The 16,118-nt window shown below is 47.4% G+C and overlaps 1 protein-coding gene and 1 pseudogene across 1 annotated transcript in view; one reads left to right on the plus strand and one right to left on the minus strand.

Annotated features, from left to right (window-relative positions):
- R3HDM4 (R3H domain containing 4) overlaps window positions 1–16,118 on the plus strand; it is a 203,066-nt gene that overhangs the window by 41,898 nt on the left and 145,050 nt on the right. The window contains exon 2 of the mRNA XM_085638078.1: window positions 13,887–14,041. Within this exon, the coding sequence (XP_085494204.1) occupies window positions 13,887–14,041 (155 nt within the window). The remainder of the gene's footprint in view (window positions 1–13,886; window positions 14,042–16,118) is intronic.
- On the minus strand, window positions 8,460–9,760 carry LOC146772167 (uncharacterized; annotated as a pseudogene).

Genomic DNA, 16,118 nt, shown 5'->3' on the forward strand with positions numbered 1-16,118 from the left:
TCTTGAATCCAGTGGCTTGGAGAGCACGGGACCCATGTCCCCACTCGGGGTGACAAATTCAAAAAGAACAAGCATTAAAAATGCAATAGGTCTCGCCTTTGATTAAGTTAAAGCCATTTGCTTTGCTAATGGTATTGTATAGCAAAGCAAATGGCTTTAACTTAATGAAAGGCGATACATATTGCATTTTTTTAATTGCAGCCCCTTTTACTTAAAGGAAACGGGATGCATCACAAAGGGGAAGGGGTCACCTGGGGACACCTTCCCGTTTGCGAGTGACTTACCACCTACTTGAAATGGGTGGTAAACTAGGGGTGTTTTGCGGCTGCACATGCGGTCGCGAAACAATGCTACATTCACTCGCTATTAGGAAGGGACGCCCCTTCCTAATAGCAACAGTCGCAAACGCTATTTTGCGAGTCACCGATTTGCAAAATGGCATTTGTGCATGCCAGTACCTGGCCGCAAAAAACAGTTGTACATCTGGCCCTTTGAGTATCTGTATAGATTTGTGAATTCGGGACTTGAAGAAGGACTTCAAGGTGTGTTGTTTTCCAGGGTAACGAATGATGCAAATATCTACTTTTTTAAGACCAACACACCAAATGCTTCCCAAATTCTAAATTAGGGTTTGAAAAGTGAGCACCTCTCTTTGCAATAACATGGTACTTGGTTATGTACAGTTTCTAGGTGAATCACTCGCCCGCTTCAGGATCAGGGTTTCTGTTGTTAATATGCCTCAGCTTTACTTTTCTCTTTCGGAGGACTTATCCTCTTCTCTGCAATCTTTTTGGAGACAGTATTGCCTGATGGGTTTTGTTTAATCCTTTTATTCAACACACCCATGCTTTTGTATGTGCCGGATCATCCCTCTAACCTTAAGTAATTGGCTGTGATGTGTTTTATCAAGGGATCGAAGCATGTTGCCTCCAAAGTCACTCATCATACCTCAATGGGACTTAAATTTAGTCCTGATATTCCCTATGTGCGCTTCATTTGAACTGAGGATCAGTTGCTTGCAATGGCGTCTGGCTATCATGTCAGTCTCTTGTCTTCATTACTTGTGCGCATCGCATCTGTGAACTGCAGATACTCTCTGTGCAACCTCGCCGCACTGCTTTTTCCCCCGGCAAATTGGTCCTGAGGGCTCAGGCTGTCTTCTTGACCAAGGTGGTTTTATCTCATTAATGTCTGTGGATTTATTATCTTGCTGCTATTTTTTTTGCTCTGCCACACCCCTCGGAGGAGGAGCTCAATTGGTTTAACCCTTAGAGAGCTTTGAGCTTTTACACTGATTGTGGAAGAAACTATTGTCTAGATGGTCAGCTCTTTGTGGTGTTCACTGGAACCAAGACAGGAAAGACCTTGCAGAAGAGGACTGTGCAGGCGGTTGGTCCCCTGCATGAACATGCACTCCACACTAGTTGATGGGAAACCGCCAGAAAGCCTGCGGCCTCATTCCACTGAGGCGAATTCCGATCCAGTGGCATTGACAAGGGGTTGCCTTTTCTGGACATCTGCCAGGTTGCAGCGTGAAAGTCGGTGCACGTGTTCACGAAGCACTACTACCCAGACAGCCAGTCTGACTGAGGGGACTTCTGCCCCTCCCAAGACCCTCCACCTTTGGGAGTTGCTTGGCATCTGTTCTAAACACGAGAGATCTGTGGTTAAAGATGCCCATCAGAGGAGTGAGTCGCTTGCTATCAGTAACAGCCTCTCTGGTGGATACGCTGTCTACCTGGAGATGGCTCATTGCCCTCCCATGGCCCTGTTCTGTGGGGTGGGCTCCTGAACATCAGTATATGGCTGCTAGTTAGATTATGGCACATGGTGATCTGCAAATTGTTCGAACTTCTGTATCCGAAGGTGCGGAAGCAGAAAGATTAAGACACTGGTGTCGGCACACAAGGGGTGGTGCTCATTTGTGGCTTCACTCAGTCACTTCCAGGGCAGTTTGAAGCCATAGCGGAGCCGCAAGGTGCTACCTATTGGCATGCCAGCAGCATTGCTGAAAAAAATCTCTGGATCCAGTCTGGTGCCTGGGAATATTCTCAGTGTGAGGAGTTTGCAGGCAGAGTATCCACCAGAAAGCGCATTACTGAAGGTAAGTGTCTGGGTCGTCTCTGCATTCCGGGAGCCTGCTTCGCATTCTCTCGACGGCCATGTTACTGCAGATGACTTCTTAATGCTTTGAACAGTGGTCTGACGCATAAGTGCCTGCGTGCACGCTGATTTCTGAGAAGCCGATTGTACTCCTGAGGAGAAATGCCTCATTTCATGTAGAAAGTCTCTACTGCAGGCCTCCAGTGCGCGCGCATCTCCTGTGCCTGAATGTGCTCATGCCTCTCAAGCTGTCTGATCTTCTAGAGAGGCTTGGCAAACTGCTGCTGTGCCTGGCACGATAAAAATGCTCGCACAACCAAGACAGGATCTGTTTGGCATCTTTGAAATGACCCTGATGAAAAGCGAAAAGGCACCGTACGTCTTTAAAGTGAGCACGACAACAAATGATGCTGTGCCGAGCACTTTACAAATGCGGTTTATTACAATCGTAAAGAAGAATTCTTCCTGGGTGACGGATAACAAACGGTTTCACGGTCATTTTCTTTATTTTTTAACAACAATTATCCCTTTCTCAGCCTTGCAGGTGTGTACTTTTTTGACGTTTTAAATCCTTAGCACAGTTAATGTTCAAAGGACCACCAAACTTGATGGCTCAGCACTTTTTTCTGGTTTGATGACAGAATTTATGTTCAAGATGCCCAGCACAATCCTCCTTCACAGGACCTTTTCTGGAGCTTCGTTTCAGATTGTTTGTGTCCCACGATGAGCTCCCCGCAGCTTTCATCACGTTTCCCCCCCCCGCAGGAATGGCCTGTTGAAGTTTGCTTTGCGCTAACGAGCACTAGTCATTGCGTTCTTTTTCGATCGCGTTATGTTGGACTATGCGTTTGATTTAGTTAAAACTTAAAAGTATGTTTATATAAAACAGTCCATATAAATATGGGGCACGAACCTCACCTTAAATAGCAGTTCATTTGCGCACAACATCTTTCACATATACAATGAACTTACTCTTTTGTTGAATAATTTTTTTCTGTTAAAAAGAAACTCCTCTTTAAATACCACATTTTGCTAAGTCCAATGTTTGGCGTGCGCTCTTCCGCCGTGATCGATGACATAAAAGCGAGTCTAGCTTGTCCTACAGTCTTTCTACATCTGCTGCTTGCCTCGGGAAGAAGCAAAGCGCCAGCTCTCAACGGGTCGGGCCCAGGCTCATCGCCAGACCTGTTCTAGAGGTCGAGGTTTTTCAAGCCTTCTTCTGAATGTTGAGTCGAGGCGGGGGAGCCGCAAATTACCGGGGACGCCTGCGCCCGCGCCAAGGTTCCTGCGCTTCTCTTGTAGTCTGTGCGCGCCCGAGCCCTAGAAATGTTTCCTGTGTAAATCACACAACAACAAAAAATCACGTAAAACATGATGGTCTCTTCAAAATTCAAAAAAGTCTATTAAACACGTGGCACTTTGACATGAATAAGTCGCATTATACAGCACTGCACTGAGCAGTGCTTATTATAAAAGTGATGGTTTTCATGTGACCCCCGTGCATGGCCCATATTCTTGAGCAACATTACAGTCTGTGAAATCGAACCGCACAGGCTTTTGTACAGCTGGCATTCCGAACTCACATTTTTGAAAGTAGCTTTCATACCTGATAATGAAGAAAAAGGAATTTTGCTGAAATAAAATATCTGCCTAAGATCACACAATTTAGGCGTGGAAGCCACTATTTATCCATGTTTTCTGGTTTCCCTTTGTAAAGTCAGCCAGTATTAGTTATTCATGTCTTTCCTTATGTTGTTGTTTTGTTTTACCTCTCAGTGCATTTTTCTGTAGTTTTTAGATAGCGTGTACTCAACCCCATGGCTATTGTATTGTATTGTAATTGCATTTATATAGCGCTTACTACCCCTGACGAGGCGTCAAAGCGCTTTTTTTTTACTCCAGGACCCATAAACGATTAGTGTTAAATTAGTATAGTGAAATATGAAAGTAATTAAAGTGGTGGATAGATAGGTTAGTCAGTTATTTTGATTCGGAAGGATAGAGGAAGGATAGAAGAGGAAAAAAGGTTTGTATTTATATAGCGCTTGTTACCCTTGATGGGCAGTAGCACGCTACTCCGGAAACCCATAAAGGATTAGTGGTGAATTAGTGTGGTGAAATATGAAAGTAATTTGAGTGGTGGATATTAGTCAGTTATTTGGAGTGAGAAGGATAGCGGAGGGATAGAAGGGGGAGAAAGGTTTGCATTCATGTAGCACCTGTTACCCCTGATGGGTGTTGAAGTGCTTTTCTGGCGAGTAGCACGCTGCTCCGGAACCCATAAAAGGATTAGTGTTGAACATTAGTGTAGTGAAATATGAAGTAATTTGAGTGGGGGATATAGTTATTCAGTTATTTGGATAGAGAAGGATTGGAGAGGGGTAGAAAAGGGAAAAGGTTTGCATTTATATAGCGCGTGTAACCCTGATGGTGGTGTTAAAGCGCTTTATTGGCAAGTAGCACGCTACTCCAGAACCCATAAAGGGTTAGTGTTGAAAATTAGTATAGTGAAATATGAAATTAGTTTGAGTGGTGGATGTGTTATTCAGTTGGATAGAGAAAGGTAGTAGAGGGATAGAAGAGGGAAAAAGGTTTGCATTTATATAATGCTTGCTTACCTCTGAAGTGTTGAAGTGCTTTTTTGGTGAGTAGCACGCTACTCTGGGACCCATACAGGATTAGTGGTGAATTATTATAGTGGAATATGAAAATTGAGAAGTGAACATGTTAGTTTTCTTATTATGATTGAAAAGGATAGTTGAGGGATAGGAGAGTGAAGGATTTTGATTTTTTTTCTTCTTTTGGAGGTCATAGTAGTAGGAGGAGGCTTTTTGACGAGTAAAAAGGGGTTGTGGAGGGGAAGAGTCAGAGGGAAGAGTTTAGAAAGGCTTGTTTTGGGGATTGGTATAGTAAAAGAGGTGTCAGATGATGCAAGGAGGGGTAGAGTAAGGGAGAGTCTAGAAAGGGTTATTTTGCGGATCATAGTAGTGGTTTGGGAGAAATTAGAGAGTGGGTGTGGAGGATATATTGATATATTGATAGATGTATAGGGTGAGAAATAGGGTAGTGCATTGGAAAGAATAGTAGAAAGAAGTTTGAGATGAGTCAGAAAGTTGGGTTCGAAGATATATTGAGAGAAGTATACAGTGAGAAATGGGGTAGTGCATTGGATATGCTGAATTAAAAGAAAGTGCTAAATATATAGATCCATAAGTACATTGAAAGTATATCGATCCATAAAGGGGGTAGGTATATGTAGATTACAGATATTGATAGAGGTACAGGATGAGAAATAGCATAGTGCATTGGATATGCTTTTCAGGAGGAAAGTAACAAACACACAGATCCAAGTACATGGAAAGTACATAGATGCACAATGGAAGAAGTACATGTAGACCAAAGATGGACCAGATAAACTCAGGTTTTCGTGTTTTATTGTACTTTATTAAATTTTTTTTTTTTTTTTAACTTCATAATTCTACATGTTTATACAAAGCAATACACAAAGATAGGTACATAATTATAGTAAAAATAAATGATCATATACAGAGGGATATGCTGTAAATTTCCGTTTGCGTATGTTGCTTACGTGGGGAAGAGCCAATTCTTGAGCAGTTTTCTGAAGATAAGGTGGCTGTCCGTGGATCTTATGTTGGGGGTAAAGAGTTCCATAGCTTGGCTTCTTGAACAGAGAAGGATGTGCCACCCATGTTTTTTTTTCTTGTATCTTGGGATTTTGAGGCGAGGTGCCATTTTAGAGCAGAGGTTCCTTTGTTGAATGTGTTTGGTGATTTTATTTCTGATGAAGAGCGGTCCCATTCCATGTATTGCTTTGTGGGTGATACAAAGCAGCTTGAGCATGGATCTTCTGGCAACCGGTAACCAATGCAGGGCTTTCAAGGCAGGTGAGATGTGGTCTCGCGGTTTGATATGCAAGACTAGTCTGGCAGCCGAGTTCTGAATCCGTTGTAGTCTTTTCATGGTCGTTAAAGGTGATCCGTGGTAGAGGCTATTGGCGTAATCGAGTTTGAACAGAACAAGGGAGATGGTAGCTTGGACTTTGTGTGGAAATCCCAAATGAGGGAAAATTTGTCGCAGCGTTTTTATAGTGACGAAGCTTGATCTTGCTAGTTTGTCTACTTGGGGCATTCATCAACAGCTTGGAGTCCATGTTCATTCCGAGGTTTCTCACTTCCTTCGATACTTTAGGTGGTGATCTCACTTTATTTCTAAGTCCTCCAAACCTTTTGCATTGTATCCAGGATGTCTCCAATGAACTATCATCAGATCTGGCTGTGAGCCAGAAACCGCCCGGTCGTTCCAGGCCTCCATATGTTCGACCCACCATTGCAGTTCTGTCCTTGCCTCCTCTGTGAGGGGCACTACCTGAGAGTAGGTGAATCCTTTGCGCAAGTGATAGGCTTTAAGGCGTTGAAGGGCTCTGTAGTGCAGGGGTCCCGGAAATATGGCTTGAATCGACGACGATAGAAGGCCCACCACTCTGGCTAAGTGGCGCAGGGAAATCCTGGGCCGTGTTAACGTACGCTTCAGTTCGTGTCTGATCCCGGATAACTCCTCAGAGGGCAGGGACATGGTCGCCGAAACCGAGTCTATCATGAAGCCCAGAAACTGCATCTTCTGGGAAGGGATCAGGTCCGACTTGATCTCGTTGATGACAAATCCCAGGGATTCCAGGAGGGACACTGCGTGCTGCAGTTGAGCAACCAGACGCTGGAGACATTGACTCATGATGAGGATGTCGTCCAGATAAATTATCAGCCGGACGCCCTCCGATCTGAGATGCTCCACCACAGGCTTCATCACCTTGGTGAAACACCACGGAGCAGAAGACAGCTCGAAAGGGAGGGAGGCGAACTCAAAAATCTGAGAACCCCACTGAAACTGCAGAAAACGCCTGTGAGGGGGAAAAACCGGGATCGCAAGGTAAGCGTCCTTGAGGTCCAGACGGACCATCCAGTCTCGTGCTTGTAACAAATCCCTCAGGAAGTGTCAGGAAGTGAATGCCCTGCATTTTGAAATGGCGATAAATAAGCCATCCATTGAATTCCCGTAGATTTATTAGGGGGCGGTAGCCTCCGTCCTGCTTCTCCAACAAGAAGATGTTGATGGGTGAAGAGTGGAGGGTGTAACTGCCCCTTTGCGCAATAAATCTGAGATCTCTCTGTCGATAAGTTCCCCCTGCTCCCGCGTGAAAGTGAGTGGTCTGGGAAGAAGGGGCTGAGTCGGAAGTTCAGCATATTCTGTTTGAAACCCTACGACGGTTTGCAAAACCCAAACATCGGAGGTGAGAAAAGACCAATTGTGAAGAAAAAACTGTAGCGGTACAAAAGGTGGTGGTGATGGATGGAGCATCAGAACCAATCAAACACTAACACCCAGTCAACAGATCTGGGTTTGATCCATCACCGTTCTTTAGCCCACTCTGCCACCCCAGTTCAGACATGGCCATATGCAAATCAGTCTGACCCTGTGCCTCATGGGAACAGTCCAGCCCGAACTGCCAAGCCATGCTTTCCCTGGACCGGAAACAAGCTTCCTAGGACCGGTTTCTGGCATTTCAGCCGTCTTCAGCCAGGCTTGCTTGAATCCAGTGGCAAAGCGAGCAAGGGACTCTCGTCTGAGCATACCCTGCCAACTTATGGCGAACAAAGCGGTACAAAAGGGGGTAGTGATGGATGGAGCATCAGATCCAATCAAACACTCACACCCAGTCAACAGATCTGGGTTTGATCCATCACCGTTCTTTAGCCCACTCTGCCACCCCAGTTCAGACATGGTCATATGCAAATCAGTCTGACCCTGTGCCTCATGGGAACAGTCCAGCCCGAACTGCCAAGCCATGCCTTCCCTGGACCGGAAACAAGCTTACTAGGACCGGTTTCTGGCATTTCAGCCGTCTTCAGCCAGGTACTGGGGTGAATGTATGACATTGTTCTGCATTCTGTCCATCAACTGTTGTTTTTGCATTTGTCACCCCGAGTGGGACGGGTATGCTCAGACGTGAGTCCCGTGCTCTCCATGCCACTGGAATCAAGCTATCCTGGCTGAAGAGGGGTGAAACTCCGAAACCGGTCCTAGGATGCTTGTTTCCAGTCCAGGGAGGTCCTGGCTTGGCAGTTCGGGCTGGACTGTTCCCATGAGGCACAGGGTCAAGACTGATTTGCATATGGCTGGGTTCAAACTGGAATGGCATAACGATGGATTTAGGCCCAGATCTCTGTACTGGGATGAATGTATGACATTGTTCTGCATTCTGTCCATCAACTGTTGTTTTTGCAAGAAAAAACTGTAGCCTACCTCCCAACTTCACCTCCCCCAAACTCTGAAGTCTTACCTCATTGGTTATTATAGGAACCATCTCCACGTCCTCTGCCTCTCCTGCGATGGGGGAAATGTCTGGTCGGGTAGAAATTCCCGAATTTTTCCGGGTCCTGATACTGACCTCTATGGGACTTGCTCTGCTTGAAGGATGCTCTGTTGTGAGGACGGCAGGCCGAGCGCCCCCTGCCACGGCCGGCTGCGCCAAAAACACGCGGGGTGAAAATCCGCTTAATTGACGTTTGGGCCTTGTCCAGAGAGTTAAACGTGTTAACAAACTTGCCTAATTCTTTTACGAAGGGGTCTCCAAAGAGATTGCCTTCCGCAACTGGACCCGCTTCTGAGGTGGCCAATTCCCCAAGTTTAGGATCTATTTTTATGAAGAGGGACCTGCGCCATTCGGTTGAAATCGCCACATTGGCGTTCCCTAAGAAGATGATTGCCCTCTGCGCCCAACTGGAGAGGGTGTCCGGAGATATTAGGGTACCCGAAACCTTGGCATCTTCAGCCATATCTAGAATTTTTGCCAAGGGGCCAGCCGTGTCCAAGAGCTTATCCTGACACACTTTCTCCATGAGCGGTCAATACCTTTCTTGGGATCACGGATTAATTTTGCCAAAAAGGTGGACATCTTAGGATCCACTTCTGGGGTCACTGCGACCTTACCCTCTAGGGTAGGTCGCGGGCACTCCGCGCGGAGGTAGCTCCTTACCTCCTGGTCCAGGGGCTTACGCAGTCTGGCCGCCATGTAGGCTACCACATTGGGGGCAGGGGTCCATTGCGATGAGTGTGGGTGCAATAAGTCATCTGGATTAAGCATGTCTGTGTTTGGGTCTGGAGACGCTGATGGGGCAGGCTTTGACGGGCGCAAAGGTCGCTCTGATTCCCCGTCAGAGGTCTGGGGGGACTCGTCTGGGTCCAAGGTAGCCACATTGTCCGGAACACCAGAGGGTCCCGCCAGAGCCTCCTCTGGTTTGCTGGGTGGTGTGGAGGCTTTGGCACCCATAAATGCCTTCTTAAGGCTCGCAAAGGCTTCCGTGTCTACTTCTACGTCCTCAGAATGCTTGCGTTTGGGGTCCGCTCTACTAGGGGATGGTTGGCCCGGAGGTAGGGGAGTCTTAGGCCCCGACAGATCTTCCCTCTGGTCGAGGGGTAATTGATATTGCGTCTGTAACTTTTCGATTTTCTTCTCCAAAGGCTCAACCACCTGGGACACCGCCTTGACGATGGAGGAGTCCATGACCCGACAAAAATGGTCGTCCACGGGGAGGTACATGACCTCCTCCTCTTCTTCCTCGTAATAATCCCCATACTCCATGAAGAAGTAGCTCAAAGTGCTCTAACAGCCAACAAAGGGAAATTAATATAGGGACAATCCCCAATTAACAGCACAGAACGTGCACTTCAATAGCTAAGCAAAGGCCTGGGACCAGAAATTGCCCTCTCTATTCTGAGGGTGCTGACACTGCCTGGGCCGGTCCCTTCCCCTGAGTTCAACAGTGGTCTTACCCGCAATGCGGGTGTTCAGGCTCCAGGCAGGGGCTCTCTAATAGAAAAAATTGCCAAAACGCTATCAAGGGATCTTCCCCCGCGGCCGCAGCGAGTCCGTCTGAAGCGCGTTAAGTGTTTACCAAGCGGAAACTAGATGACTCACCGCCACGGGAGGTAGACGCACTGACAGTGCGCTGAGCGCGAGGGCGTGTGGTCCCCTAGCGGCGGGAAGCCGCACCACGTGGAGAGCCGGAGGGAAAACGCCCCGAAGGAGCGCACCAAGCTTCACCGCCCGACCTGAAAGAAAACGGCGTTATATCAAACATGAGGCAATCCCCCACAATGGCGCGCAACCCGTTAAGGCAATCGTATCTCGAAAACACAAAGCAAACACAAACTTGAGAAAAAATAGAAGCACTCATCTTAATGCTGCTGGAGCAAAGAAAGAGGGAGACAGAGCGTCCGCGGGGGACGTTATGAGATGTCCTCGCGCAGAATTGGCTATCGCTGTTGGACCCTCTTTATCTTCATTTTTCCCTGTGTTCATGGGAAATGACGTTTTTTTATGTGGATTGTGGTTCTTTGTAAGGCTGCTGGAGCTAATGAATTGTAATACATGGAAGAAAGAAACAGCCTAATCTGAAGCCTCCGTTCCTGACATAAGACATAAGAGTCACCCCCAGCATGTCTTGGTAGTGGTATGGTCCGCTGAAAGCAATTTCGATGTCTTGTGGCTTCCTGGAGTTTAGGATTATGTTTTCCACAATGCACTGGACAATATACTTTTGGGCGATCCCTCAGAGGGCCCAATGGCAAGCGATTCTTTTGTTCCGATGCCTCGTATTTACCTGCCGTTGCAGGGGACTAGTACCACTAGTCCAGGGAATTCTGAAAGTTGCTTCTAGTTCTAACTGGGGTTGCTCTGTCTGGGGAAACCAAGCTTTGGGATAGAATGAGTCGAAGTCATGCAGTTCCAGGAGAGTTGTCACAGGTGCAGAGTTTCTCTCTTTTGCTTTGTGCAAGTGCTTTTGTCCCAGACACAGGTCTCTTTGTCCTCTTTGGTGCAAGATGGTTCAGAACTGAGGTCCTGGTATCAGGGGTGTACTTTAAATCCTAGATTTGGGGAAGTAAGGGGTGTGAAAGCAAATAACCCATGGGCTGCTAATCCCTACAGCTAGTCCTCCCCCGAGGGGACCACACCCGGGTTGTGGATCACCTTTTCTACCCATAACCCTCTATTCTGCCACTTCTGAAAATAGCAGAAGCCTTCTTTGGCTGTCCAGACCAGGCTAACCTTCTGGGTGGGAACACCTCCTGATTATTTAATTTGGCACCTGGCCAGGTGCAAATGTGCCTGGGGGCAGAGGGAGGGCCATTTCCTCCTCTGTGAAGTAACCTGTTTGCATTTCAGAGTGAACACATGCTTTGAAGCTCACTGCCTTTACGTGCCACTTCATCAGCCAGCCTGTTGTGGAGATAGGTGTGATCCCCATCCCTTCCAGGCCATTGTTTCTGACTCCTGGGAGGGTTCACTCTCCTGGCAGGGGGTCCGATTCCCGTTTTGGCAGCAGCCAGCGCAGTTTTACAGTCAGAGCACAGGAAAGGCTGGGGGAACTAGGTAGGCCACCTCTAAGGTAGCTACCTGGGTGTATGCCACATCGCCCTTGGTACAAGTGGGGGCAAAAAGTAGGGAGACATCTACAAATAGGACAGTTTTCTCACAATATACTACACCATCCCCCCCACCCCCGTTTCCCCGGAGTAGCTTCTGAATTGTCTAAACTGATGTGGGGCCTGTTTAGCTGGGGCCAACAGCTCGAGGAAGTTTGCAGTGGTTCTACTGTCTTTAAAACGTCCAGGGCAGAAGTCACAGATTAAGCTGATTACTACACTAAAAAGATCTTAGCAGTCGAAAACCCGTCAGAAATTTTTAAATAGTCTGAGCCTTGTTTGTCCCAAGTGTGCATTATCTACTGCTCAGCAATAACCGGGACTAGCAGACAAGCTTTCACATTTATTTGAGGAAACCTATGAGCACCAGTTACATTACACAAGTACACATTTATTTTAAGGCACTGGGTGATTAAGTGATTAGCCCAGAGTCACAAGATGATGAGCTGATGTGGATACTCGAACCTGTTTCCACAGTCGACGTCTGTGACTGTAACACCACGCCCTAGGTAGAGGGAAGGGGCAGGCAGAAGCCACATGAAAAGCTTGGCTCGCCATGGGCTCGAGATTCCAACCGGACCTCGAGCTGAGCCAGAGCCAGGCTTCAGGCTAGAGCCGCCTGGCTCGAGCTTTCAGTGGCTCGCCCACCTATAATGTTGAGTATGTAATCCATAGATTTCTAACTTTTGTTTACAGATTGCTTTATCAGGCATCCTACTCTGTATGTCTAAAGCATGTTTCACTTTGATCTTGAAGTGTGGCTTGGGTATAGTAAGTAGTTTGTTCACTGTAGGAATCAAACCCATAAAAAATTGCCCCCTATAACCCATGGTTCATGACTTTATGATTAGTGCTCTACCATAGTAGGGATCCTGGGACAGTTGTCTTTAGGCCTTACCATTGCATCAGAGTACATTGTTCAGCCATCACATCTGTAGATCTAGTTTTCATTTTTATTCTCATTGCTTGTGTTGAAATTGCGCTGCATAAACAGACTGTACTATTCCAAATGATCCCCTGTAATGAGGCAGAGGCTAAATCTTACAGTGGACCATCATATGGCCGATGGGCCGCATTAGGTCATAAGAAGCATAAGCTTTTGAATCCAGCCTGTCCTGTCCAAAAGGCCGGAACAGATAGGCCACCGTACCCCTGATTGAACAATTGAAAGCTAATGCCGTATTCTTCATCCAAGCTGGAAAATAGTCAGAGTGATTGTCCACAAGGGCCATCATTGCAGGCGATACCAAGATATTTAAACTCCTGAGCCAGTTGGAGTCGAATGCCATTGTGGTAGCTGGGAGCAAAGAACGCTGGACTCTGTTTTCAAGATTTTAAGTGTCACACTGTATGCTTTTAAGTGTAATGCTAAACACCTTTTACTCTGCTGACAGCAGGTACTTGTGAACGGCTCAAGTACCCCATTGCTATCTTATACTCTTAGAAATAAGTCTCTGTCCTTCTCTGCTACCACCCATGTCCTTTCTTTCTATTTGAATCATTTGTAAACTGCTTGTGTATAATTGAGATGCTGCAGCTCATGGAAACTGCTTTCTTTCATCACATATGACTTGAATGCACCAGCAGCCCTCGTCCTCTCACATCACAGGCCTGCTCCTGCTGCACCCGCAGCCCTCGTCACCCACCCATAGTACATGACCACTCAAGCTGTACCCACAGCCCTCCTCATCGTCCACCCCATTACATACCACAGTAGTACAGTGTGGCTTTTTTACTGTGATAATATCTGGTTTTTATAGCAATGCTCCCCGGCCATGAGTGCAAAGCTAGATAATTCAGAAAGCAGAATCACTAAGTGCGGAGCGACCTGTCAGAGGGGTAAAAAGAAATCCTTTAATTCAAATCCCCCCACCCAAACACTGAAGGTCTCACCCAAGCCAACTCAACGGGTGGTTTTGATTCAGAATCCATTCAGGACACAGCTCAGTTTAGGACCAGTTACAGATCTATTTGATCTCGGCATATTTGGTTGTGCCAGATTTAAATTAGGTTTAGGGACCAACTGTGACTTCTAAACAGAGATTTCTCCAGAATCCAGATCTTGTTTCTCTGTTGCAGAATCACACGCCACAAGATAAGGATGTGGGATGTGACTGAAGCAGGAAAGTCGTTTTATGGCTCAACAACTCAGATTATTTTTTTCTCTTACCATTCCCTTAAACAACCTTGTCATATGTATTCTACTCAGCTGAATGCATTTTGATAAATTTGTCCGTTTCCAAATTAACCTGGTGATAATTTCTTATGCTTTTTTTCTCTAGTCTCATCGAAAGCTGCCTTTCGCCACTCCCAAGTTCCCCATCAAAAAGGTTCCTGCCGGCCAAGCGCAAGCAATACTACATCAACCGGGCCATCCGCAACTCTGATCTCATCCCAAAGGCCAAAGGGCGGAAGAGTCTTCAAAGGCTGGAGAATAGTAAGTTTGCCCCTTGCCGGTCCCCACCTTGAGCTTCTGTCTGCACATTGGACAGCGTGGCCCTCTATAAGCGTCTTCCTCCTGCCACAGTCTGCACACTGGGCAGGGGGAACTCTGCAAGCCCCTCTTCGAGCCACATGTTGAGGGTTGTGACCCCTGCAATCCTTTCCAGCCACACATAGGGCAGCACGACCATGCAAGTCCCCTCCTTCAGCCACTGGCTGCACAATGGCTGAAGTGCTTCCAGTTTACCGCCTCCAAGATCATGGCAACACGTAGGGCAATGTTCCCTGTGTTGCCCCGTCTTTGAGCTGTGAGCCTACTGCAAGCTAACTCTATTTTTTATGTGATTGGACATCATTCTGCCTCAACCACACCCCTTCCCCGCTTTCATGTCTTAAAGACAATATGCTTTGTTTGAGTCCACTTCCCAGCCAGCAGCCCCACATATACAGTATGCTCCATGTCGGTCTCCCGCCCCATAGTTACAGGGCTGCAGATTGCAACCCTCTAACATGCCCTTCCTCTTCAGTGGCCATATAGTGGGCATTGTTTTCCATGCCGTTTCTTTCCACCTGTCGTGACAGTTTCCAGGGTCACTTTGGTACCCTACCCAACAGTGACACTATCCCAGTCATCATGGCTCTTTCCAACACTCCCCCCGTAGTGACTATATGAGCTGCCTCATGCCAGCCTCTTTTCATATCGTGACTGAACCATAAGTAGAGCACACATGCCAGGCTCCTTCCCAAGAGTGACAGAGAACCCCCTCAGGCATCCTCAGGCTGACCCCTTCCACCACAGTGACAAGAGTGGGGAGCATGTCATCTTCTCTCCCCCTTCCCCAGCAGTGACAACATGGTGTGCAATGTGCCTCCTGACGGCAATCTCCATATGCTGTGACCGTGCACCCTGCCTCACTCTCACCCACAGACACATCATTATGATTAGTGTGCCCTGTGCCACCCTCCTCTCTCAATAGTGAACACATAGTGGGCAGCTTACTTTGTGTCAGACCTCTTCCCCATTGCTGACTTCACTGCAGGCAGCACGCTCCTTTTCAACCACTTTTTACTTCAATGATTGAACCGTAGGCAGGAGACACACTGTCCGCTTCATTCCGAACAGTGCTTACTGAGTGCACCAAGGCAGCTGTGTCCCACAGCAGTGATAGGACAGCGAGGAGCATACTTCCTGCTCCTCCCAGTGACTGCTGCTGCATGGTGTGTAACTTGATTCTTGCCAGCTTCCTCTCTCCCCATGCCTTATGCCCATCTCCCTTGCCCGGCAGTGTGTGTATAGTTGGTCAGAGTGCTTTTTGCCAGCCTCCTCCCTACAAGTCACCACTTGGTGTATGACATGCCCCCTGCTCAACTCCTCAGTTGTGACCACATTGTGTGTAGCGTACCTCCTTGCCAGCATCCTACCCCGTAATGTCTGTTTGTTGGGTAGTTTGCTTCATTTCAGCCTGGTCCCCATAAATGACCACATTGTTTGAGGCATGCTTCGTGGCAGCCTCCTTCCACCCAGAAGTGACCGCATGGGGTACAGCCGGTCTCGTGCCAGCATCCTACGCCAGCAACGACCCTATAGTATATATTGTGCTTCATGCCAGCCTCCCTTGGCCCAGCAGTAACATCATGATGGGTAACATGCCCTGTGCTGGCCTACTCCCCAGAAATGACCACATGGTGTGTGGAGTGCCTTGCCCCCACTCCTTTTTTCAGTGGTGGCAGTATGGTGGTGGGTCGCCCGCTTTGTGCCCGGCTCGTTTCCCCTAGCAGTGACCAAATGGTAGGTAGAGTGCTTCATGCCAGCCTCCGTGCTCTATCATGACAGCACAGTGTGCCGCATGCCAGCTTCCTTCTGGGATGAAAGCACTTGTGCTGCAGATTTATAGAGCAGCCCTTGCTCCTTACAGTGGCTCTTGTAGCTAATGCTAGTCATTATCACTACAATCAAATTATCCCAGCTGAATGGCTGATAAAAAGAAGGGGACTTCTAAACAGCAGCGGTTCTTTCGTGCACTCCTAGTGTCATCAGGCAATAATTGCAGGGCTAGGGCCAGCTTAATGAG

The sequence above is a fragment of the Triturus cristatus genome, chromosome 12 (genome assembly GCF_964204655.1).
Source record: "Triturus cristatus chromosome 12, aTriCri1.1, whole genome shotgun sequence".
In the NCBI taxonomy this organism is placed as follows: domain Eukaryota; kingdom Metazoa; phylum Chordata; class Amphibia; order Caudata; family Salamandridae; genus Triturus; species Triturus cristatus.